General features: G+C 45.2%; 1 protein-coding gene and 1 non-coding gene across 3 annotated transcripts; one reads left to right on the top strand and one right to left on the bottom strand.

The window, feature by feature from the left end:
- Positions 1-1,500: 1,500 nt before the first annotated feature.
- Leo1 (LEO1 homolog, Paf1/RNA polymerase II complex component) lies at positions 1,501-25,410 on the bottom strand. Of its 2 annotated transcripts, none has more exons than XM_028773550.1 (12): positions 25,307-25,410; positions 20,476-21,234; positions 19,636-19,740; positions 17,611-17,705; positions 16,652-16,797; positions 15,432-15,516; positions 11,376-11,470; positions 10,325-10,459; positions 8,921-9,056; positions 7,851-8,037; positions 6,029-6,126; positions 1,501-1,803 (listed from the first exon to the last, which is right to left on the bottom strand). In XM_028773550.1, exons 1-12 carry the CDS (start codon positions 25,362-25,364, stop codon positions 1,699-1,701), a joined length of 2,004 nt encoding a protein of 667 aa, XP_028629383.1. In that variant the 5' UTR covers positions 25,365-25,410; the 3' UTR covers positions 1,501-1,698. The 2 variants fall into 2 exon arrangements, with proteins under 2 accessions (XP_028629383.1, XP_028629384.1); XM_028773551.1 differs by having other exon boundaries at positions 1,731-1,799; positions 25,307-25,392.
- On the top strand, positions 1,912-2,021 carry LOC114626261. Its single transcript, XR_003712208.1, has one exon. It is a non-coding gene; the product is annotated as a U6 spliceosomal RNA (small nuclear RNA).
- Positions 25,411-26,797: the final 1,387 nt, after the last annotated feature.

Genomic DNA, 26,797 nt, shown 5'->3' with positions numbered 1-26,797 from the left:
AGAAAAGAAAAGAAAAGGAAAGAGAGAGAGAAAGGTTGGGAAGGTGATTTGGAATTTTTCTTTAAAAAGAAAAAAGGTACCACACATCCTTAATTTTGGAGCTATACCTCAGCTCCTGTAAAGCGATACTTTTAGAGATGGCCCCTGTGGTTAAGTGTGTGTGCGCCTCCTGCAGAGGATCCAAATTTAGTCCCCAGCACCCATGTCAGGCATCTCATAACCACCTGTAACTCCTGCTCTAGGGGATCTGATGCCCTCTTCTGGCACACAGGTGTATATAAAGATAGAACACTCATATACACAAATAAGTAAATCTTAAAAAACAAAACCTTTTTTTAAAAACTACATATGACATGGTGTAGTTACTCAAACAGGCTGAATTGTAATTCCACAGGAATTCACATCCACACAGACTCTGGGAGTGCGACTGTTGTGGATTGCCCTGGTGATTTTGATGCCAATCCTGCAATCCTGCTTTCCCCAGAGGAGTGAATCACTTACTGACTTCATATGACTTCTCCCCATTTTTAACTGGTAAAATAAAGGCTAAAGCCTGTGATTGGGCAGTGGAAGGGAAAATTGGAGCTGAAAGTTTTAGAGAGGGGAAAGAAGAAGAAGAGACAGAGGGAGATGGAGAGAGACAAGATGGAACCAGAAGAAGATGGAACTGACCCACATGGTCTAGAGAAGCCGCAAGTAGCTAGGGATTTCACAGATGGGCAATAAGCAGTGTAGGGCACATTTGCCCAATCTAGGTGAGCAGCTTGTATTTATATCAATTGAGTTTTGTGTTCTTTGTGTGGGTGTTTTGAGGTTGGAGACTTACTATTATAAATGTGGCTGGTTATTATAAGTCTCTAGCGTTATCATTTTACAGGGCTAAGGGAATCTGAGTACGCAGTAGCTGGCTTTCTGCAGGCTGGCCACAGGGGTTGGCTGGCCTGAAGTGCGAGCGGTTTGGCAGCAGCTGGCCATGGGAACCATGGGGGGTGGGCAAGACCGTCATTGCCAGGTTAGCATGGATCATTTTTTTAAAACTACACACTACATGTGACCTTACTTGGGATAGGTTTCTGCAAAAATAATCAGTTAAAAGGAAGTTGTGCTGGATTTAACTTGGCTCTGTGGGTAGTGATTCTTGTTCTTCCCAACAGAGTGCAGTATAAAAACCCAGAACAGGTGCACAAGAAAGCACGCCATGTTGAACATACTGCCACAAGCCAATGAACTCAGGAAAAGGAAGAAAGGGTCCTCAGGAAGGAGTATGGCCCTGCATTCACCTCCATTTCAGTCCTACGGACTACACAAGAGCCTGAAGACACTCATCTCTACTGCCTTTGTCAGCGCTCTGTAAATGCTGAGCCATCTCTCCAGTCCAGTTTTACTGTTTGAAGCCAACCACCTTGTGATCCTGCTAGGGACAACCCAGGAAACGGATCTTTGTGTGGAATGAGAAAACAGGGAGAAAAGAACAAAGAAATCCACCTGGGCTTTCTAAAATGCTTGCAAAGTCAGCTTGCCTTTTAATTTTTTTCTGGGAAAAGCAGCTTTCTCAGGCATAGGGACTTGCCTTAAATGTTTTATTACAATTAAAATTTCACAAACAGATCAATTAATTTCAATCAAAATAACTCATGTTTACATGGTATTTATAGACAAGCTGTACAATAAATATATAAAATGCATTCGGTCTGTAGTTCAGTCATCTTCTTCTTCTTCTTCATCACTGATCACATACTTCTTATGCTTTTTATTTGCTTTGTCATCGTCTTCTGCTTTCCTCTTTCCAGAAGATTCACCTTCCTGAACAGATAAAGACATTTACAGTCTGAAAGTCAAGACGTTTCTCGGGAAGTTTATCAAGATAGCTGAGTTGAATGACTCAGTACTAAAGTAACTTTAAATCTTGCAGCTGCTGGCTTCAGCAGCAGCACGTGTACAAAAGTTTGGAATGCTACAGAGAAGATTAGCATGTCCCTGCGAAAGGATAGCACACAAGTTATGAAGAGTTCTATATTCCTACAAAAAAAAGTGCAGGGCATGGTGGTGCAGGGCATGATGGTGCAGGTGCAGGGCATGGTGGTGCAGGGCATGATGGTGCATCCGTTTGATTCTAGCACTTGAAATGCAGGAAGCAGAGGCAGGAGGATCTCTGTGAGGTATTAACAAGCCTGGTTTCCACAGTGAGTTCTAGCCCAGGCAAGTCTACAAGTGGTAACATAAATAAATAAAATAAATAAATAAATAAATAGAGAGAAAATAACAAGATAACTTTGCAGAGTTCAAGCCCAGTGGATTGTCCTGTACAGGAAAACAACTCTAGGCACAGAAACCACAAGGACCTGGGCAATGGAGTCTGCTCTAAAAAAGGTTAGGACTCCCTGAACAAAGAAGCACAAACGAGCCGGGCAGTGGTGGCGCATGCCTTTAATCCCAGCACTTGGGAGGCAGAGACAGGTGGATTTCTGAGTTCGAGACCAGCCTGGTCTACAGAGTGAGTTCCAGGACAGCCAGGACTACTACACAGAGACACCCTATCTCAAAATAAACCAAAAAAAAAAAAAAGATTTGAGTGGCTGAAAGAACTGGCATGGTACTTCTAAAAATGTATGTTTTTCCAAAAGCTCTTTGACATGGTACAGCATCAGCTCGAGGTCAGGGCTCACCCAAGGAAGTCTAAACAGCACCAGGTCCAGCTCACTGTCAGGGCTGGGCAGCTGCGGAAAGCCTGCCAAGACCGATTGATTCCCTAGAAGCTACAAGCAATCACAGCATAGTAGCCCCAGAACTACAATGGAGCCCTTCAGGATGCCCATACTTCAAGCACACAGAATGCTGCCTTACTGAACACAGCTGAAGCATGCCCCTGTGCCATACATATGGAAGCAATAAAAACAAGACTTAACTAGAGCTTGATAATGCAGTCATGAACATGGGTTCCTACAGACACAGGCAGCTGTGACATAAGGCAGAAAGGAGTGGCAGAAGAGGGGAGCAAGGCCCTTCGGATTAACAGTTCCCACCTGTGCTCTCCAGTCTCTATCTGATCTGTTCAATGCAGTGTCCCCTTTTCTTAGTGCCCCAGGGAACAGAGAACAAGGCCGTCCCACTTTCCCCATTTCACTCTCTTTGAGGGAAGAAACCGAGGCTTCCCACAGGTTTTACTCTGAGCAAAAGGGAAGGCACTGGGTAAAGCACCCTTCTTTACACTGTTCTCCATTTAGGCTGAGGAAAGAAAGGCAGTGTTCCATGTCAACCTAGACGTCACCATGTCCCCACAATCCTACAGTATTGACTATAGTAGCTCTCGTAGGCAGCAGTTATAAGGCACACAACAAAGGTTAGACTCAGGGAAGACAGCTGCCTTGCCTCATGGCATGCAAACGGGACTGGAGGTATGGGGAACCCTCAAATTCTATGATGCAGCTGATGATAACCTTTTTCCCCTATATCTGTTTTTTGAGATGGGATCTCAGTCATAGCACAGGTGCCCTAGAACTCACTAAGTGTAACCTCTTGGGACCTATGAACCACCATGGGGTAACCTAAATTGCCCTTACCCTCCTCTCCTATTCTGTTCCTGATGAGGGCATCCTGAGAATTGAACATTCCCTAGTCTTAGAAGCACAGCATGGCTCCTGGCCTTTGAGGGGGATTTGTTATGCAAAACAGCAAGAAGGTTCCTCTCGACTGTCTTCACTGTCACCCACCACTGAGCTGCCTCATTGGAAGAGGCAGAGGCTTGGAGGCAGAGATAAAACACTTGACAGGAAAGGTAAAAGAGTTCAGAGATTCTGAGGGTGCTGGGGGGACCTGGAGGAGGCGCTGCTGTCAGAGAGCCTGAAGGTCATTGAGAGGCAGGTCTAAAGCACAGGGCTGCACTTTTCCCAGCCCAGCCAGCCACAGGGGAAGCTGTCAGCCACATCTCTTACTAGGCATACACATTTCCATGGCACTTCTCAATTCTCACAGTTCTGCTTGCCAAGGAGTAAGCATCTGCTTAGAGGAGAGCCCCCGTTTGCCAACTGTTCATCACACTGTAAACTCACTATTGAGATGTTACTTCATCTAACTTACAACAAATATGTTGCAGAATAATGTTAAGAAATTCTGTCTGTAGTGAGCTACTCCCAAGAATATCACAAAATACTACATGTGGTGCTCAACAATAACCTAAGAACATACTTTTGCTGCTCATGAGAAAAGAGTTCAAAAAAGTCCAAAAATGAGTAAATCAGCTTAAAAGCAGAACAGGAAAATATCTACTTCCTTACAATATGGCAGACCAGTACTTAGAACAGCTCTCTCACTGAAAATAGCAAATGATGACAGTAAAGCAAAACAAAAGCACAACAGGGGCCAAAGAAATCAGCGAAAGCAAGAAGGCAGAGCAAAGCAGGGCATGGAGCAGGCACCTTCTCAGAGACACTGAGCTATGTGATCACTCCAGGCAGGCAGCACAGCAGCCAAGGGCCCAAAGCCTTCCGTGTAAAAACAGACTGGGGTAGAAGCCTAGCACTGGTTCTCTGAGTCAGGGGTCCACAAACTTAAAATATGTGTGTAGTATATGGAGGTGTACTCTGTACTACAGCATGCACGTAGAGGTCAGAGAACACGCTGGTAGTCAGCCCTCTCCTTCCACTATGCAGATTTCACAGATCAAACTGCATTGTCAGGCTTCGCAGTCAAATCAAGCACTTTCATTGTCCAAGTTATCTAGAGAGATTCACTCTGGGAATAGTTTCAGGTGGTCCTAGACAGCTATGCGCAGAGCACCTTGCAGAGACACGCAGATAAGCCAGTCCTGGCTGTGCAAGCCTGTAGTACAAGTCTCAGCATCAGCAGGAGGATCAGAGTAAACTCAAGGCCTGCCTGAACTACATGAGACTTCAAAAACCAAAGCCCAAACCAAACCACACCAAGAAAACCATCTTCAAAGAAATTAATCTAGTCATCAAAAATTCCTATGAAGGGGCTGGAGAGAAGGCTCAGCAGGTAACAGCATCTGCTGGTCTAGCAAAAAACCTAAATTTGGTTCCTAACACCCACGTTAGGTGGCTTACAAACCTGTAACTTCAGCTCCAGGGGATCAGATGTCCTCTTCTAGCCCCTGTGGGTCCCCACATACATGTGCTCACATATACAGAGAGAGATTCACACACACAGACATAAATAAAAATAGGTCTAAAAAAATTCTCATGGCTATCAATTCAGTAAACCAATCCAAATCAATCATTAAATCAGAGAATGCAAAAAGAAATATGGTATCATATTTCTTTGAAGAAGAAATAGATACAGCCAGAAAAATGTCCTGGTTTGTCTGGGTCTCAAGACTCACAGGTTGAAATGCTAGTCTCTGAGATTAGGAGGAATTTTAGAAGGTGAGTGTTGTATTAACCTCTCTTCCTAGGATTGAAATGTTCTATCCTGCAGGAAGCTCCATAAGCAGGAAGGTAAACAACCCAAAACGACTTCAGGAAGTCCCTGAAACTGACCAGACTCACTATACCCATTCCTAAAAAAGTAAGCAATAAAAGCTGAGTCCCTCTCAGATGAAGTGAAGCTGAGCTACAAAGACTGAGATGAGCAGAGCTGCCAAGAAGACTGTTACAAGCTGAGAAGTCTCTAAGACCACCCCAGCCACCTGAAAGAAGCAAAAACCAGCCAAGCTGCTGCAAGTTTAGACCAAAGGAGGCCCCTGGAAAGGACAGTCCAACCTGTTGAGGTACCTGCAGACCAAGCAGTGTCCAGACATTGGTCTGTCATTCATTCACTATCTGGGGTGAGTAGAGTTGTGTCTCCCTAGGGAAAGTTTTGTCACACAACAGTAATCAGGGCAAAGTCAGTGCCTCCTGAATTGGAGCAAGTACTTCTACAAATGTGGGCCCAAGCCTGGCCTCACCCCATGCACCTTGTAGACTAGGGCCTTTCTGAAGAAGTCATTTGTGTCTGTCCTGGAGCTCCTTGTCATCCCAGGAACCAAGTCCTAAGTACAAGGTAAGCCTGGAACTCAGGGTGCGCGGCTTACCTCATCACTGTTGAGCTTCTTTGCTTTGAGTAATCTTTGAGCTTTGTCTTCTTCCGAGCCCTCATCACTGTCTGAGGAGTAGATTCTGGCCCGTTCCTCTGAAAACAAAGGGATTACATGGACTCATTTTTGAAGAATCTATTCATTCTTGGATTTTCTCTCCAATAAACCTTGAGTTTTCTCTGTACATTTTCCACAGAGGAACAAAATAATTTTTATTTGTCCCACTCTTCCGTGTTGTGTACATGTGCACACGCATGTGGAGGCGTCAGGAATCAGCCTTAGCCGATCTTCCACCTTATTTAGCGAGGCAGGGTCTTCCTGCCAACCCTAGAGCTCACCAATACAGCTAGTCTTGCCAGCCAGCTCACTCTGCGGATTTCCTGTCTCTCCCTTCCAAAGCTGAAGTCCAGGTCACCCCAGATCACACCACCAAGCATTTACACAGGTTCTGAGGATCTGAGCCCCAGTCCTCATGCTTGCATGACAAGTGTAACTGAGCCTCCTCAGGCCCAGTTTAACTTTTCTTTTGTTTTAAATATGTTAAAATGAACCAAGTCTATTCTTTCCAAATAGAATGCCTTCCAGCTCCCTATATCGTTGCTAGGTGAGTACTGTACTATGCCGGGAACCACTGACCTTGTCTACCTGGTTTAAATCTTTGATAAACTGGATATTAAATGCCCTAATCCTTGAATGCATCTCTAATATTTTGCATGAAAAAAGTTACAGGTAAGATTTTTGTGATAAATTAGCATTGGCAGCGTAAGGAAAGCTGCTGTACTAGGTTCTCAAAATAGAACAAATGATATGCATGCCTGTAATCTCACACTCAGGACGCTGAGGCAGAGGAAGATCGGGAATCCAGTCCATCTTCTGAGTCTGCTTTTCTTTCTTTCTTTTTTAAGTACATTGACTTTATTTAACGTGTGGGTGTTTTGCTTGTATGCATGTCTCTGCTTCACGTATGTGCCTAGTGCCTGCAGAGGCCATAAGAGGGCAGCATATCTTCTGGGACTAGAATTACAACTACAAGCTTCATCAATAAGAGGGAAAAACATCAGAGCACAGCTTAGAGATCAAACAAACTGTTTCATGTGTGCCTGGATTCAGTGTGTGCTAAATAAATGCCAAGCACCGTGAAATAAACCCTGCAAGGAAGACCATGCAAAGCTGACGGGCAGAAGAAAGCACCATGTGTTCTCAATAGCTGGATTTCTTTATAACTGTCAACTTAGTTTAGTAACCAAGTTTAGGCCTAGAACAGACCAGCATTTGAGAAGCTGAGGCAGGAGGATTGCTGAAAGTTTGAGAAAAGATGGACTATAATGAGACCCTTCCTCAAACAAAAACTGTCAACCTTTCAAACTGGAAACCAGAAGGGCCAGGGGTAAATTTGTATGAGGCCTAATACATGCATGTGCCTGCAACCCCAGTGCCCAGGACACAGGCAGCAGGGGGCCGTGCAAGGAAGGACTCCAAAGACAAAACAGCTGGAAGGGAACCACCCTTCCAGGATGGCCTCAAACAACTACACGATGACACTACACTGAGACCTAGCAGGAGACACTCAGTAACGCCGACTCTTTTTTTTTTTCTTTCTTCGAGACAGGGTTTCTCTGTGTAGCCCTAGCTGTCCTGGAACTCACTCTGTAGACCAGGCTGGACTCGAACTCAGAAATCCACCTGCCTCTGCCTCCCAAGTGCTGAGATTAAAGGTGTGTGCCACCACTGCCCTGCCAACACCGACTTTTCAAGTTGTCCAATGTCTGACAGTCAGCGCATGCGCAGGTGAATCCACATGACGAGGCACCACACTCACCGCGGATGCCCCCTTTGTAGCGGTTTTTAATGGCAGCCAGGCTGACGGACTCCTCGCCTTCCTCCTCCTCATCGTAGCGATCAGGCTCTAGGTAGCTGGCGCTCAGCCCCCGCTGGTGCTGCTTCTCTCTCATCCGGCGCTGCTGCGACTCCCTCCTGATGGAGGCCCTCAGGCGTTCTTCTTCTTTCTACAAGAAAGCAAACAAGCCATCTGCCGAGGTTTGATAGTGACCCCAATTCCGTGCGTTGGAAGCTAAATCCCAGTTAGCTAATTTATGGGTTAAGTGGTAAATTAATGGTCTGATGGACTGTCATGGGACTGACCATTACAGACGTGAGCCTGCTGTTTTTCACTCCGCACCGCCATGGATGGTTTCCACCATAATGGAACACAGGAAGGCCTTTCATCAGCTGTGGCTTCCCTTGCTCTTGGATGTTCTTAGTCATGAAACCTTTTTTCTTTTTAACTAATTGTATCTTATTTATTTTGATTGTTGGGAGTTGGTCAGCTTATGGGCACTGGCTTTATCCTTCTACCATGTAGGTGCTGGAGATTAATCTGGGGTTGTTAGGCTTACGTGGATAAACTTCATACCTTGCTTTTTTGACAAGGTCTGAGCAGACACCAGGCTGTCCCAGAACTCACATTCCAAGAATGACTGAGGCTCTAGGTTTATTCCTCAGCACCAAAAAACAAAACTCACACAGTTACTCTGTGGGACTCTGCTCTAACCCTGCTGCGTCCTCTCCTTAGCCTGCCCACTGAGTTCTGACGTGATAAGATAGTGTAGATGATTTAGCGGGTATCTGATATGTGAAAACTCAGCTATTTCAGTGACCAGTTTTGTAGAAGTTTCCAGCCCTGCTGGGGGACAACCCAAGAGCTTGCATCTACTTTATCAGCATCCACACATCTTCCCACTTGATAAAAGCTTAGGAAATTAACCTAGCTTGTGCCTTTGGAGGAGGGAAGGGAAGTCCAACCAGAGATGATGAACAGACAAACAGGCGGTTTGGACAATCTGTTCTTAATACACAGAACTGTTCCAGGATAAAACCTAGGCAACATACCTTAATCATCTCTGTGCGCTGGCACTCAGGGTCACGACCAGCCATTGGCAAGATTCTAATCTTCTGTGTCTTTGAACATCTATCTGCAAGTGACAGTGTCATCTTCCTGTGTGTGGCACTGTCTGTAGAGTGAGGCCTGTGAGAAATGAACACAAACTTCCCACTGTTTCTCATGGATATGTGTGAGCCAGTCATACCACATCATAAAAACACAAAGCCAGCAGCCAAGGAACAATTTAGAGGCTAGACCTCTAAGCTGAATATTCTACTCGGAGGGAGAGACTTTCCTTCCTCTAGCTCAGTGGCTCTCAATGTGTCCGTTGTGACCCCTTCAGAGATCTAATGACACTACCACAGAAGTCGCATGACCCTTGTACAGGGTCACACATCAGACATCCTGCATATCACCTTTACATAATGTTTTACAACAGCAGTAAAATTACAGATATGAATAATTTTATGGTGGGGGGGTTGCTTAGGGGGTCACCACACCATGAGGAACTGGGAAGGTTGAAAAGCACTGCTCTAGCTCAGAGGCAGGAAAAGTGAAAAAGAGAAAGCTGAAGTCAGCCGGGCACGCCTTTGATCCCAGCACTTGAGAGGCGGTACCTCACAAATGTCTGAGTTCAAAGCCAGCCTGGTCTACGAAGTGAGTTCCAGGGTAGTCAAAGCTACACAGAGAAACTGTCTCAGAAAAGAGAAAGGTGTGGGGTGGGGTGAAGCCTGTTGTACAGCATGACCCCAGAGGCAGCAAACAGCCAGGCTTGAGCAGCGTTAGTGCCCACCATGTGCCCCCATCATCACCCTGCACCTCCCTTGTCACAGCTATCCACTGAGATAATCTCACAAAATGAGAGTTGTCCAAGGTCACGAGCAGAAACAGTTTAAGCATTACAATTCTGAAAGTCAGTGTTCCCTACAGAGCACTGTCACCCAGGAAGGGGTCTGCTTATCCCCAGGGAAGGATGACTACAAGTGGCCAGGGTGTTCTGATCTGCCTCAGGGACACATTTCCACAGAGGCCTGCCGAAACAGCACTAGGTGATACAATAGCCCCAGTACTCAACATCCCCCAACTCAGCGCCTTTCCTCTGACACTAGCACATACAAGCCCTAATTATCAGTTTGTTTCCATGTCAATTTTACTGAAAACAAAAGGATACACTTGACCAGCACGGACAAGCACTTTAGGATTCCTGGCAGACAACTAAAATACCAACTTTCTGTTTTACAACACAGCCTCCGAGAAAGCAGCCTCGGCAGTCCATGATGAAAACCTCTGAGCCTCCAGAACTGTGACTAACCTCTGGGCTGAGCTACAGAGCTCCACTGGGGGGAAGAGGAGGGGTGGGAGGAGATGGGGGGACGGCTTCAAACTCAAGCGAAATTACTAAGAGCACTTACCTGAAGGTGAGCTTCGTTTTAAAGACGGCCTGCCCCTGCAGCCCAGTACCTTGTCTTATGAAAAGATGGTTGTGGTCACCCTGCAGTGGAGCTTTGTACACATCAAACACTTCGTTCCCTAAGTGCAGGGACATGCTGAAGAAAAAAAGACCACACATATTAAATCGAAGGCTTTCACTGTACAGCTTTAATTACTGAAAATGTGAGTCAATCAGTTTCCCTCTTCACACAGAATGAAGAAAATCACCATGCTGGGGAAAAATGACCTGACAGAAGTCATCCTGCTGTGAGGCAGGTCCAGCTCCACTATGTTTCCAGTGAAGAATACTCTTCCTCACATTTTGAGTAGTATTCATGGGGCTGAGAGGAGGTTTTAAGATTCTAAACTTACATTATGTTAGTTTATTGTCTCCCACCTGCCCCCTCCAGCATAGCTGTACCCATTTTGCTCCATGCCCATCAGCTATTTCATATTGTTGCTGTAACATGCCTGCCAGTCATTGACACAGAAAAATAACTTGGCTCAGAGCAGGGTCATGCTGACCACATACCCTGTTATATTCTGTATGTTAGGAAGTTTGTTAATCTTAAGAAATTCCACAGCTATAATCTTCATGTAGGACTTGTCAACTTAAAGGTCAACATGAACTGTTCTGTCTAAAATGGCTTGAGTCAGGGCTGACCACCAGGCCTTCCAGCACCTCCGTATGAGCTCACTGTGGGTTTTACGGGTTTAGCTCTCATGTCTGACATTAAAAATATGTTTGGGGTTGTAGCCTCAGTGAGCAAATTCTGAGCTGTGGCCCTGATTGGTCAGTTTTAGAGTGTGCCTTCAATAAACCATCCCTGTCTGTGTTTGTGTGGTTTGTGAAGTGACTCCTGGACCCCAACACCAACAAGCTCCAAGGATCATTTCTCTCTGGTTTTCTGTGCAGTCACAGGGAACAATTGATGGGGACACTCTAACAAGAGTGGCCCCCGAGTAAGGCCCAGGCCCAGAATCATCTTCTGCCCTATTTCCAGTGTTCAATGCCAGGCATTTCGTACTCACCTTCCATCCGACCACTTGACTATCCGCGCATTGCTTTCTTTAATCTCATTTCCTTCTTCATCCCTGCGTATCCGCCATCTTATAGTGTTTTCGACCTGGTTTAAAATACAAAGCCTTAGAAAGCAGGCCTGGGGGATTCCCCTGGAGAGATGCACAGCCGGAGAATAAGTGCCTGTGGTGATGGAACGGACAACAGTGAGATCCTCTTGGGGTGGGTTAACGGCAGGAGAAGATAGTGTCGACATGAACCTTGGTGCTGTGAGTATTCTGATCGGAGCTTACAGCCAGAGCATCTGAACACACACAAAGCCTGCACATGCTGGGGAAATCACAAACACAAGAGAAGCTCTGAGGCGCAAGAGACAAAGCCCCTAAGGAGGTTGAAGTAAGACACATATGGAGAGTAAGTGGTCTCACAGACCTAAAACCACTGAAAGTGAGACCAAGACCCTCTGCCTACTGATTCCATCCCCACATATGTGGGGACTCATCACCTGCAGGATGGAAAAATGCCAGATTTAGAAAATGAGTAACCGGGGCTGGAGAGATGGCTCAGTGGTTAAGAGCACTGACTGTACTTCCAGAGGTCCTGAGTTCAAATCCCAGCAACCACATGGTGGCTCACAACCATCTGTAATGAGATCTGATGCCCTCTTCTGGTATGTCTGAAGACAGCTACAGTGTATTCATATATAGTAAATAAATAAATCTTTAAAAACAAAACAAACAAACAAAAAAAAAACAAGAAAAGAAAATGAGTAGCCACTACAGAAATTAGAAATTTGATGGGCCTTCCAGGAGAACATAGCACATCAAATGTGTGGGCTTTATCACGATACATCCCGGAAACACTAAAATAACAGCATAAGGGGGGAAATACGCTCATTCACTACAAGGATTAAAAGAATGAGAACACCCCAGGTGTGGTGGTACAGGCCTGTGCTTCCAGCATGTGGGACGCTGAGGAAGGAGGACGGCGGGTCGGAGTCTAGCCTGGGCTAAAAGGGCAGAGTTGGAATGAAGATGAGGATGCCAAAGAGGAGAAGCAAACATTCGGACCCATGTATTCCCTCCTCCTCTACCATCTGCCTTAGCTCCACAGCTTTCTGTGCAGCCGCTCTCAGAAGCCCAGTGGTTTGCTTCCAGTTTTCCCATGTACCAGTTCCTCACTAAAGAAGTGACTTCTGAGTCAGCTAAGTAAAGACTTGATAACATTAGACATGATAGCATTTCTGAGATAATGCCATAACCATCGACGGAAGGTTGGATAAGGAATACTGAAATAGAGTGGTCAAGCTGACAGGCATATTAAGAATTCTTTATACTATCCCTCCTGTATTCATGTGAGCTTGAAATTTTAGTAAGAATTAAGATGGAGCTAGTGAGATGGCTTACCAGGTAAAGGTGCATGCCATGCCACTAGGCCTAACAAACCGAGTTCAACCTCAAAGCCTCTGCTGGAAAGCACCAACTCCTAAAAGTTGTCCTCTGACCTCCCCAGCAATAGGGTGGATTGTGAACACTCACACCATAAACAAACACATAAGTATATGTGATTTTAAAAATTTAAGGGATTGGATCTATGGGAACACCCTGGGCCTGGAAGGTCACTTGAGAGGCCACTGCAACGGATATGGGATCACTCCCAAGCCCCAAGCCCCAAGCCCACCAACTATCACCTTGGTTTACCCATCAGGGTTGTAAGAAAATGTCAGACAAAGCAGACTGGAGGATTTCTCCACTGCAGCCCCATCCCATCCCCACCCCATCATCTCTGAGACTCCTGGTGATATGGGAGAGGAACCACCTGCAAGATGGACACCAGCAACAAGCTACACTGGGAACCTGGGCACGGTTCCATGAAGCCACAGGCCCTAGGGTCTCTGAGGAGGATCTCTCCCAATAATCTAACTACCAACCTTCATTGGTTTGTCCTGGGATAGTATAGAAAATTGCTTGTATGATTGATGATTGTATACTTGTATGATTGTGGCAAAAATAAATAAATAAAGGAATTAGTGAAAAAATGTATCACTAGTTCTGTTTCCCCTCTTATGTACAGTACATTACAGTGATAATTCTGTCAACTTGACTCAGAGAAAAATCTGGGAAGAGGCAATCTTAACTGAGAAAATGCCTCCATAAGACTGGACTGGGGTAAGGTCTGTGGTGTGTTATCTTGATTAATGATTGGTATGGGAGGGCCCAGACCATCCAGGGCAGTACCATCCCTGGGGCGGGTGATCCACAGCTGTGTAAGAAAGCAAGCTTAACAAGCCATGAGGAGAAAGCCCTGTAAGCAGCATTCCTCTATAGCTTCTGCTTCAGTTCCCACTTCCAGATTCCTGCCCTGATTTCCTTTCAGTGATGGACTGTGATATTAAAGTATAAGATGAAATAAATTCTTTTCTCCCCAACTTGCTTTTGGGCATGCTGTTTTATTATAGCAATAGAAACCCTAAGTAAGACAAGTAGCTACATATAAATATATAAACAGATATATAGATACTGTCTTAGTTACTTTTATATTACTGTGATAAAACACCATGACCAAAGCAAATAGAAAGAATTTATTTTGAGGCTCACAGATTCAAAGAGTTAAGTGTCCATGCCCAACATGGCTGGGAACTTGGCAGCAGGCAGGCAGACATGGCTCTGGAGCAGTAGCCGAGAGCTCACATCCTGAACAACAAGCACAAGGCTCAGAAAGCTTGCTGGGAATGGTGTGGCTTTTAAAATCCCAACACCCACTCTCAGCAAGACCTCCTAATCCTTTCCAAACAGTTCCACCAACTAAAGACCAAGTATTTAACTAGATAAGCTTTTGGTGATCATTTTCATTCAAACCAGCACAGGCATTATCAACTAAGAAGACATTTGGAGATATGTCTTTGAGAACACACCATGAGGTCTCATTCTACAGAAATGAACCCATGGAAATATTCTAAAGACACAGAACTTCACGGAGCCACATAGCTCGACCCTGGTTCCTTAATGAACGAACTATGCCACCAATGGACTCAGAGACTGCTCACCTTGTCTCAACCGTCACTCCAGAAACAAAGCATCTAGGGATATTTTCAATTACAGCCTGAGAGTCTGAAGGAGAGCTAGCTATATTAAACTCTGACACTTTGTACTTGAAAGTACTTGAGGTTTTGGAGCAAAACAGTGATGCCTAAACTTTGATTCTACACTGGAATATATGGTGCTACACTGCTATTCACTGCTGCACCATGACAGAAAACAGAAAAGTGTCAAAATGACTAAGTCAACAGGAGCAAAGAACTACCACATTAATTTATATAAATGATGGAAAGAATGAAAAGCAGAAAAATTATGTCAGAGGCATTAAAATGGCCATGAAAAATTAATAGCACTAACTCTAAATCAATATACACATGTTCCAAGCAAATAATATTAATAGATGAGCTAGCAGTGCAGAGACAGCCCAAACCATCCATCAGTCTAAACCTACCCGCTGCATGATCTTGAACAATTTACTGGCACTTTTCATCCCCTTTCTCACTTGCTCCACATTTCCACAGTGGTCACAGAACAGCTCTAGACAATTGTGCCCTTAGACAGGAACCATCTTTACCAGTGTTACTTAGGCACTTATGAAGCTGTCGTATGTGAAGAAGACAGCACTACGGAAAATGAAGAAGCTCAACCCTTAGTAGGCATGTAGCAAATGCCTGTAATCCCAGCATTCAGGAGTTGCAGGAGGTAAGATCGTGTGTTTAAGGTCACAGTAAGCCCCTGCCTCAAGTTAAACAACAACAACAACAACAAACAAACCCCAAGTGTAAACCGCATGGCAAGGGCCTGGGCTCAATCCCCAGGACGTAAGGCGCCAAAGATGCACCTCCAGGAAGAGTCCAAGCGGAGGCTCAGACTTCAATCCCCAGCTCCACAAGGATTCTGAGAAGACATATGGCTCACACTCAGTTGTTAGAACAAGAAACACAAAAACCATCTTCAAAGCTCAAGTCTTGGAGACTTGGTGTCTACCAGATGGACTCTGTAAATAGAAAAGCAAAGTCTGCGTGGTACCTTCAATTTTAACCTGGTTCTCCCTTCTTCATCCAGCATCTCCTCGTCTTCAAATTCATCTTCATAATACTGAGGATCAAAAGGCCTATAAAATATTTTTAAAATAAGCTATTATTTAATATTTCATAAAGAATACTGACATAATATAGCTATTATATGCCATATATCAAATATATTTTGAAGCTCGACTTGAAGGAAGTAATCAGCAGGGCAGTGGTGGCACACGCCTTTAATCCCAGCACTTAGGAGGCAGAGGCAGGCGGATTTCTGAGTTCAAGAGTTCAAGGCTAGCCTGGTCTACAGAGTGAGTTCCAGGACAGCCAGAGCTATACAGAAAAACCCTGTCTCGAAAAAACAAAAAAAAAAAAAAAAAAAGTATTCAAAATATACTAAAATTTAAAATTTTGATGCTGTTATATATTACTTGAAATAATGTACAAACAAGGCTGCTAAACATTCCAAACAGCTGGGTGTGGTAGTACATGCTTTTAATGCCAGTACTTGGGAGGCAGAGGCAGGCAGACCTGGGAGTTAGTCTGGTCTACATACTGAGTTCCACTCCAGCTGGGGTTAATAATAATAATGAGACAGTGTCTAAAAGAAAAAATTTCTCAAATTTTCATATTATATAAGTCTTCCAAAGAAAAGACCATATATGCTGCGGCTTCCTACACCATTCTCCTCGTGAAGGAAGCGTGTAAGTGACCCAGGTGTTTGAGTGTTCACTTAGGAACCTCCATCAACTCGGCTTAAACACAGTGAGACTCTCGCAGCTTCCCACAGCAGTGCTGTTGGGCTGTGGGAAGCTAAGCGTCTTGGAGCTCGGTGTCTACTCATTCCTAAGACGGTATCAAATCCTAACAACAGCCACGATCAGGAAGCTCACCAATGCTTTTCTGGTGTGGGATGCTTGATTTAATTTTTCAGACATATAAATGAAGTTTCCATTTTTCTGTTAGTGGACTCAATGAAAGTAAGCAAAACATATTTCTGTATACCCTTATCACTTTTCTTTTACTTTTTGTTTTGTTTTGTTTTTTGATACAGGGTTTCTCTATGTTACAGCCTTGGCTGTCCTAGAACTCACTATATAGACCAGGCTGGCCTCAAATTCAGAGATCTGCATGCTCTACCTCCCAAGTCCTGGGATTAAAGGCATGCACCATCATGACCAGCTAATTCCCACATATTTCTAGCCAACACCCAGAAGACATCCTTACCTGGGCTCTACGCTGAGGAAGTTGGGCAGTTTAACAAAATATAAGTCATTGCCCAAGTCTGTGTTCACTTTGGGGATCTCCACTTCTATTCTGGTCTCAGGTATCGGCTCCTCCTCCTGCTGGTCCTGAGGCAAGCCATTTTCATCCTAGTGTAAGAAAACGGAAGGTTAGAGCTGTGGGGACTGGATGACGGCCAGTTCAAGCTCAACATTTCATTATTCAAGGGAGCAAGAAACATTGTTTTGTTTTTATTTTGTTCTTTGTTTCATTTGAAATAGGGCCTAACTCTGTCATCCAGGGTGGCCTAAAACTTACTACCTAGCCCACAATGGCCTCAAATTCACAGAAATCCTCCTACCTCTGCCTTCCCAGCAAGAACCATATTTAGATACTATCTTGGGGCTAACGCACCCTCAGTCCTCCACACTATTCATCTATCTCCACGCATCTCAGGAGAAGCAAGCAGAGTTCAGCTGCCTCAGTACCCAGCTTCTGTCATCAGTTGTCTCCCAGAGTGTCCCTGACAAATGTTCAATTAGCCAGTGCTTATGTAGCCACTCTAATGACATCAGAGAAGGTTATCCAAATACAGTGAGTTGAGGCCAGCCTGGGCTACAGAGCAAGACCCTGATTCTAAAAGTAAACTTAAAAAATAAAAGGAATGAAGGAAAAAATATTAACAAAGCACACATTTACTTGCATGAATAAGAAAAACAATTAGGTAAAAGGTTCTCAAGTCCTGGGTGCTCATGGTCACACCCCGTGAGGCCAGGCACCTCATGGTAGCAGTACTCCCTTCTCCTTGGAACCAAACGCTTCCTACAGAACCAAGAGCGTCATCTACTCCTTATAGTTTTATACTATAATTTAATGACTTCCTCTTCTTAGAGAGAGAGATATCCTTCCCCTCTGAGACTTTCTCACTTGAATATAGGCCAGCTCAGACTACTTTCACTTACCACAGGCTGTCCTGGAGTAGGGGGCTTATCTTCTCCATCACTCCCTGAAGAAATGTCATCTGCACCTCCGAACAGATCCATGATTCCATTATTCTCTTCAGTGCAGAGGGAAAACACAAGAGTGTTAACATCTGGTCTTCATTTTAACATCCCCAATAATGTCTGGGCCAGTTCCAGGAAATGGTATAAACCCAAGTCTCGAGCATGTGGGGAGAAAAGGGCACTGTGGCACGTGTGTGGAGAGACGGGCACTGTGGCACGTATGTGGAGAGATGGGCACTGTGGCACGTGTGTGGAGAGACGGGCACTGTGGCACATGTGTGGAGAGGCTTGTATACTGCACAGGAAGTTCTTCTTTCTCCCTCCATCTCTGCATCCTTCTTCCATTTCCCGCTACTGTCCAAGCCAGTTGTCTCTCCCAGGCTAGATCCTCACATTTGTGCTAACAGTCTATGGCTACCTACCTAACTAGCCAGGTCCCATTCTCACAGGCAGCGCATCATTGAAACACCCATCAAAACACTAATGTGTGTGAGCCAGCACAGCAAGGAAACAGGAAGACAGAAGAGTGGTTACAGAGCCATCAGTCTAAACAAGCCAGAATTACTGGTAATCACATAGTCTAGGATAAAGCTATGAGACTGAGTTAGAGAGATGTGGCAAAGGACACAGCCACTGGACAGCTACAAAAAAGGTGACCAGAGCACTTGAAGTTCATTATATGATGTCCTGTTTAGGAAGTGACCATACCTATCCCCTCCTCATAGTCCCCTCTTAGCTCATGTCACCAGCCAGCTACTGGACATGTATGTGGTTCACGTGTCTCATAGTCTGCATGCCCTCGCCACCAGACGGCAAGCTACACGAGAGGGCTTAGAGAGGTAGCGGTGTACAGCAAAGCCTCAGGAAACATCAGTGAACAATGGATACAAATACCTAATTCTCACCACCTTGTAAGAGGGTCTGCACCACCCCATTTTACACCTTAGAAAAAGAGCTTAGTAAAAAATCTGGGGGGCTGGAGAGATGGCTCAGTGGTTAAGAGCACTGACTGCTCTTCCAGAGGTCCTGAGTTCAATTCCCAGCAACCACATGGTGGCTCACAACCATCTGTAATGGAATCTTATGCCCTCTTCTGGTGTGTCTGAAGACAGCTACAGTGTACTCACATACATGACATAAATAATTCTTTTAAAAATTTTTCTAAAAAAATAAGAAGGAAATCTACCAACCAAACCATCATGTTATCTGATTCCAAAGTCCAGAATTGATTTCTCTATAGTTGATCCTCTAAATATCTGCCTTAGTTATAGCATTCCTTAAGATAATTTATCTAGCCGGGCGGTGGTGGCGCATGCCTTTAATCCCAGCACATGGGAGGCAGAGGCAGGTGGATTTCTGAGTTTGAGGCCAGCCTGGTCTACAGAGCGAGTTACAGGACAGCCAGGGCTATACAGAGAAACCCTGTTTCGAAAAAAAAAAAAAAAAAAGATAATTTATCTATGCTTTAGAGTATCCCTAATTACCATTCAACAGATTAACAGCTGCACAGGGCCAAACATGTATCACAATCACGTGTGCTGTAACTTTCACACTACCATCTTCACTGCAGGGTCACCTGACCTCTGCAAATGCATCTCAGAGATGACCACGTGAAGCTCCACCTTTCCAACAACCTTAACGCCATGCTCGTATGAATGATTTCTTCATGGAGCCCGCAGCCAAAGAGCACTCGTCTAATGTTCCACTGTCGGACGGGGAACAAGGGCAGTCAGTCCAGGGTTATCCTTACTCAGGCTGAAGCACACTGTCAGTTCCGAACCATCCAGAGGCTCAGCCCCATCGATAAATTCACTCAAACTCTAACAAAGAAGCGGGTTCCTAACAGCATGAGCCGCACAGAGTACACTGAGCACGGACACACAGTGTTCTGTGAGTCATGCAGTCTCAAGGTCTGGCAGGGCACTACAGTTAAAAGCACAAAGCTATGAACCACAAGACCTGCATACAAAGTAAAAGGGCTACCTTTGGGCACCTCGGCGTCGCTGTCCGCCTCCGAATCAGATGGAATCGCATTCTTGCGCTTCATTCGTAACACTTCATCCTCACTGTCACTGCCTCTTGCAGATTCTAAAAGAGCAGAGTTGGAAGGTGTATATAACCACATCCAAGCTTTACAGAGAACTGTGCACTATTTATGCCACGTACAACAATGAACAGAAAAGAACAACGATACAGGTAACAATTTGGATCAGCCTACCATGCATTATGCTAAGTCAAAAAAGAAAACCTAACCTGGCAAAGCCAGTGCCTGTCATCCTAGACCTAACGAGGCTGAGGCACAAGGAGACAAGAGCGTAGTGATGGACCAGGTCCATATGTGAGGAGGTTAGGCCAGGGTTGTGGCTGTAAAATAGGCCTCATAACATGCTGTCCTGTATCGTGATAGTGGTAGGCACATAAATCTATAAACACGACAACACAAATTAAACTGCACACAAGAGGGTGGAGGTGAATATGAAGGAATAGAAGAAGAGAAAACAAAAATGAAAAACAGGATAATAAAGATAGGAATAAACGGGGCTGGAGAGATGGCCCAGTGGTTAAAGGCACTGGCTGCTTCTCCAGAGGACCTGGGTTCAATTCCCAGCAATGACATGGCGGCTCACAACTGGCTGCGACTCCTGCTCCAGAGGACCCAACACCCTCTTCTAGCCTCCAAGGGCAACGCATATACATACCGCAGACACGCACCCAGGGAAAACACCCATATGAAAAAAAAAATCTTTAAAAAGAAATCAGAATGGCCCATGACTGCACCCAGACATCTGCACTGAGCCACCCAGGTTCCCATGAATGTTTCACCTGACTTCTGGTCCTGCTCCTCCTCATCGTCGGAATGCCTTCCATCTTCATCTGAGACTTGTGGCCTTTCATCGTCCGAGTTTTGCATTTTCTCCTCATCGGACACCTGTGGCTGGTCCTCGTCATCCGAATGCTGCTTCTCCTCATCATTATCAGAAGCGACTGGATGCTCATCATCAGAATTCCCCTTCTCCTCCTCAGACAGCTGTTGTCTGTCATCATCAGAAAGCTGGGCCCGGTCCTCGTCATCTGTGTTCTGCATTTTCTCCTCATCATCGTCAGAGTTCTGGAGCTTATCGTCATCAGACCCTTGCTCCCGCTCCTCATCGTCAGAGTTCTGCAGCTTTTCATCATCTGACTGGTCACTTTTATCCTCTCCATCCCATTTCTCATCGTCCGACTGTGCTTTTTCAGAACCTTCTGCCTCTGAGTGACGGCTCCCTTCGTCCGATCTGTGGCCCTCATCATCGTCATCGTTGTGGGCTTCTGAGCCACTCTGCTGATCCACGTCAGAGGGCTCATTATCCTCATGGTCAGATCGCTCGGAAGCCTCTGACCTATTGTCTGACCGCTCAGAGTGATTGTCGCTGCCACTGTGATGAGAGGCCGCCTCCTCCTCACTGTCATCTCCAAACAGTTCCTTGTTACTGGGCTGTCCGGAATCACCTCTGTCATCTTGATCACTTTCGCTGCCAGACGCATTGCTGCCAGAGGCACCGTTGTCCTGGTCAGAGTCTGAGTCAGACCCAGAATCAGAATCTGTGGGATCATGGAAACACACGGAAACATCAGTGGAGTAAGGAACTCTAGAAGTCCATCTCAATTTGGTAAAAGACAATCAGGAACTGGCAAAACTGTTGAAGCCAACTTTCTCACTGTTCCAGAGACAAAGAAGTTTCAAGAACCAGAAAGTTCAGTTAAGAAAAATTAGCAGACTCACAGTAAGCAAGCACAGTAGCCCACACCTATAATCTCAGCAACCCAGGAGGCTGAAGCAAAAGATCAACCCAAATTTGAGGCCACCCTGGGCTACACAGTAAGCCCCAGGCCATCTTAGGCTAGTGTGAGACCCTGTTTCAAAAAGCTGAAATAAATAAATAAATAAATAAATAATAAATAAATAAATAAAGTAGGACTCTTCATGTTTCACCTCACCCAGTCCCCCCTCCACTGCCTAGTTCTCACACATGAAATAAAACAGTAAGCAGCCCTACATTCTGGTACAGGGGGCACTACTTGGTTCAGAGTGACTGTCGCTGCCACTGTGAGGAGAGGCCCTTCCTCCTCCTCCTCACTGTCATCTTCAACAGTTCCTTGTCCTGAATCGCCTTTTTCATCTTGATCACTTTCTTGACCAGCAGGTAGTAGTCCCTGTACCAGAAATGTGCAGGAAGAGAAATCAAGCAGAGCCTAGAGCCAAAGAATAGGAAAAAAATTGTACAAGGTACCACTGGAACACCACATGTGCATTATGGAGTTCTAGAAGAATGTAGGGAGTTTTAGTTTTGTTTACAAACCCAGTTATGTTATTTGTTTTTGTTTTAATCCCAGGTGTGGACTATGAGGCTGCTTCAGTTTTCCTGAAGCCATTAACTATGACTCTCTTCTGCTCTAGGAGGGGCGTGGTTTTTGCCAACTAGATACTTTAATTCTGGGGACTCTGTAGAGGGTATAAACACAGAGCCCCAAGAAAGCTGCGGCTACTGGCTGCTCTTTCGGTTTGTTAAGTAATCGTGAGCAGAGAGACAAGAAGAAGCTGTAGATATCCTGACAGCAGAGACTGCACTGACCCAAGAAACACAAGCAGCCTATAAAGATCCGCACCCCCATCTCTATTTTCCAACCTTCTTTCTCTCCTACCTAGTGGTGGCGGTGGAAGGGATCAGAGTAGAAAAGAGTTGGAAGGGAGGTAGAGGTATAAGAACAAATAGTAAAACAAATATGTCAACAGTAATAGCTAAAGAAATAATGACCCAAGTTTAATGAATCTACACATCCAAGAACTGAATTAATGCACATTGAAAAACCTTAAGGAGTTCACTGCTAAACATATCAAGTTGCCAAAACCTTGAAGACAAACAAACAAACAAAAAGAATTGTCTCATACAAGGGACCCTCTAGAAAGATGACACCTGGTTTTCCATCAGAAACCACAAAAACAAAAAAAGGCATCCAAATGTGCAAAGGGGGCGGGCGGTGGTGGCGCACACCTTTAATCCCAGCACTTGGGAGGCAGAGGCAGGCGGATTTCTGAGTTTGAGGCCAGCCTGGTCTACAGAGTGAGTTCCAGGACAGCCCGGGCTATAAAGAGAAACTCTGTCTCGAAAAACCAAAAAAAAAAAAAAAAAAAAAAGAAAGAAAGAAAGTGAAAACATTACACCAAAAGAAAAGCAGTTTTACTCAAAAGAAAAGGAAACATCTCAGTCAATGACCTCCCTTAACATCTTAAGAGCTCAGAAAAAGAAAATAAAGCCCAAACCAGGAAGCGGTGGTGAACAACTTTAATCTCAGGAGGCAGAGGCAGACAGATCTCTGAGTTCAAGGCCAGCTTGTTCTACAAAGTAAGTTTCAGGACAGCTAGGGCTACATAGAGAAACCTTGTCTCGAAAAACAAAAAACAAAACAAGAGAGAGAGAGAGAGAGAGACAGAGAGAGAGAGAGAGAGACAGAGAGAGAGAGAGAGAGGAGCAAGGAAGCCCAAAATAGCAGTAGCAAGGGAACAGAAAAATGGAAAAACAGTAGATAATCAATAAAACCAGTAGCTGTTTTTTTTTTCTCCATCAAATAAGTTCTTATAGTCTCAGTTGGCCTACCTGCAACTGGTATGTACACCAAGCCTCAAACGTGTGCCAATCCTTCTGCCTCTTGTCTTTTGAGTGTTAGGATTATAGAGATGCAACATCATGCCTGGTTAACAGCTCATTCTTTAAAAACATTAACAAAATTAAACCTTCAGGCATACTATCCAAGGGAAAAAAAAAAAGCAAGACTCAAATTACTAAAGTCAGAAATGCAAGTGGGGATGCCATTATAGACTTTACAGAGACAACAATTATGAACCATAAATAATGCTAGAAACCTAGAAATATTCCTTCTGAGGTCAAGAACAATTATCTACTTCTGCAAGTTCCATTCAACATCATAAAGAGAGTACTAGCCAGAGCAAAGTTAATAACTAGGTAAGAGAAAGAAACAGCACAACTGTCTCTAATCACCAAGGCATGGTTTCACATGTAGAAAACCCTAAAGGAGTCACAAAAACTATTATCAGTATCAGGATAGCACCAAGAAGATCAACGTATACCAGAAATAAAAAATATGAAGTAACTACTAGCTGAAAGTGGAAGTACACATATGTAACACCAGCACTCACTGAGGTAGGGGAACCAGGAGTATAAAGCCAACAAAGGCAACATACACAGCAGATCCTGTAGAAGAAAGAGGGGAAAAAGAAGGAGGGAGGGGAGGGGAGGCAGGCAGGCAGGTCTACCAAGTTGTACCCTGTTACACCCATAGCAACTTCAAGACCAAGTGCAACTGTCAAGGACAGCACACCAGACCTGGAAGTAAATCTTAAAGAGCGTCCACTAACTCAATGGTAAAACGGAAGAAAACTGCCATGACCTTAAAAGAAGTTTTAAAAAGGGAGAGGAAAAAAGCTTAGAACTGCAATCATCTGTACACTGAACTTCCCTATGCTATGGGTTGCTATGAGAAAGCACTACAGGTACAACTCACTGAACGATGCTTTTCAACTGTGGACCCAAAAAGCAGTAAGCAGTAAACGTAAGCTGGGGAGGGGAAACCTGTCTTCTCATGATCACATCCCCAACACCTAGCGAGGTAGCTAGGAAATGACAGGGCTCCTTGCTTACTGAATGAATGAAAAGCTTCATGGAAAACACGGGAAGGTGAACACAGAATTGTGCCTCAAAGACATGGAGAATAAAGTAAGAAAAACACACTAGCAAAAGTTGTGGGACAGGAATTAGTGTACAGCTTATATATTGGAATATTATCATATTCCAAGCTTATCCTGAGTAGAACCGTCACAGGGGAGTTCAGTTCTCTGTACCTTTACCTAGTGCTCCCTTCACACTGGAGTAACTACATACAAACTGGAGGTGGCGACAATTGGGGGGAGGGGAAAAGAAAATGACTGTTAATTTGGGCCTGAAGGGCTGCAAGATTTCTGAAGTTCATCTCGGATCTTTCCTCGTTCTTCTTCTATTCAGATCTCAAATTCAGATATTCCTAGACCTGTGCCAGAAATGCCCCCCATGAACCATCATCATTCATTCATTCATCACCAAATCCTCTGTCACTCCTCTCCAAACACCCCGCAAGCTTCCCCATTCTTACATCACAGACGAGGAAACTGGCTTTCTGCACAGGCTCTCCGAGGGCACTCATTCATCTCCAGTGCGTAGTCCTTCTGTATAGCTCCAACCTGATCCCCCGCCCCCCCCCGACCCTTCAGGAGCATCTGCAGTCTCCCTTCAACTTGCTCTTTCACACGGGGCGTTATCACGCCGGATGGGCAGTTGAACAGGTCCCCACTTATTCACTGCCGCCCCTTTGATCGGCCAGGTGTACACGGAAGGGCGCAGGCCACATGTCCTCCCTTTTGCTCCCCCACGAACCCAGGCCGGTCCATGACCCCTCTAGGCGCAGACTCCGCGCTCGTCTCCCCCAGAGGCTGGCACCGCCGGGCATGCAGGGGGCGCTGGGCAAGAGCGTGGGGGCACCACGTTGCCCGACGCCGCGCCTCCGGCCGGAAAGCAACCCGACGCCCAAAGCGCCCATCCTCGGAGCTCCCCGCCCGCCGCACCTTTGCGCTCGGCCTCGCTCTCAGCTTCGCTCCCGAAGAGGTCCTCCATCTCCGCCATAACAGCTTGGTCCGCGGCCTTGGCCTGATCGGCTCGAGCCTGCTTTACGACCGCAGCCGTCCAAGCACGACGTGTCGTAAAGAGCCACACAAAGACCTACTTTGCTTCTGTGACCTAGTTTTTTGCCTGCACTCGGCGGGCTCCGCCCCCAGAGTGTCTGCGCTCGCCCGCTAGCCCGTTAGCCTCCTCGCCCGCCTTACGGAGCTTGGGATGCGGGGCAGACTCGTTTATGACCTGTCAGCTGCGGCCAGATTTCTTAAAAATAGTTGAGGGCAGGTGTGGTCGCTCTGTACTGGCTAAGCAGATCTCTGTGAATTCCAGGCCAGGTTCGTCTACATAGCGAGATCCAGCCAGCCATGGCTACATACATAGACCCTGTGGCAAAAGAATAAAAATAAGTCATTGAGAGTTCTAGCCTGGAGTGGTGGTGCAGGCCTGTAATCCAGCACTCTAGAGGCAAAGGGTCAGAAACCCAAATTCATCCTTAACTGCATAGCAACTTCAAGCAGCGTGGGATCCTTGAGATTCCCACCCTTTAAAAAAATAAAGATAAAAAAGACCTGGTGAGATAGCTTACGGGTAAACGACTTGCCCTTCAAGACTAAAGATCTGGTTTCTGAAAACCCAGCATCTACTTAAACCCAGGCATGGCTTCCGACATCTGTAATCCCAGTTCTCAGGTTCAATAAAGGTCTCTCTCTGTCTTAAAAATACAAACGCTGGATGGTGGTGTCTAGGCCAGCCTGGTCCTCATAGCGAGTTCCAGGACAACCAGGGCTATAGCTAGAGACACTGTAAAAAAAAAAAAAAAAAAAAAAAAAAAGGAAGAAGAAAAAAAATTAAGGTACTGTGTGGTGGGGTAGGGTGGGGTGAAGAGCAATCCAGGAATACACTCGAAATCGGCCTTTGACCTCTAGGCACATGGGAAGTACCTCAATACAGAGCTTGCCTATTATGAGTGAGGGTGTGAGGGTTCAAATTCAATCTGCACTGGAGAAAAATAAAAGACTTAGGACTAATAATCCCAACATGGGAGGCTAAGGCAGAAAACTGAGAATTTGAGGCCAGCTTGGGCCACAAGGACAGCCTGGATTGCCAAGAAGGAAGAAGCTTTAAGTAGTTTTAGGTTAGTTTCTGACAGTATTTGCTAATTTCTGATCTCTTCTTTATAAAATGCGCACAGGTGCTTTACTTTGCATATATACCTGTGTACCACATGCATACCTGGTACCTGAAGATGTCAGAAAGAGGCATCAATCACATCACCTGGGACTGGAGTTAGAGATGGTTATTAGCTGCCACATGAGTGCTATGAATTGAACCTGGGTCCTCTGGACGAGCAATCAGTGCAACCCAACCAGCGTTCATAACCACGGAGCCATCTCTCCAAGTCTCCATTTCTAAGCTTTTTTGATTTTAGAATTATAGATAAG

This window comes from Grammomys surdaster, unplaced genomic scaffold (assembly GCF_004785775.1).
Source record: "Grammomys surdaster isolate TR1022 unplaced genomic scaffold, NIH_TR_1.0 231, whole genome shotgun sequence".
In the NCBI taxonomy this organism is placed as follows: Eukaryota; Metazoa; Chordata; class Mammalia; order Rodentia; family Muridae; genus Grammomys; species Grammomys surdaster.
This window is presented reverse-complemented; position numbering and strand designations above follow the sequence as displayed.

Coding starts and splice junctions, on each gene's coding strand:
- Leo1 (XM_028773550.1), bottom strand. CDS start 25,364: ATGGCGGAGATGGAGGACCTCTTCGGGAGCGAAGCTGAGAGCGAGGCC. Junction 17,706..19,635: donor CGACGCCGAGGTGCCCAAAG/GTAGCCCTTTTA, acceptor TCTGCACTGAAG/AGAATAATGGAATCATGGAT. Junction 10,460..11,375: donor GTCAAGTGGTCGGATGGAAG/GTGAGTACGAAA, acceptor TTTTTTCTTCAG/CATGTCCCTGCACTTAGGGA.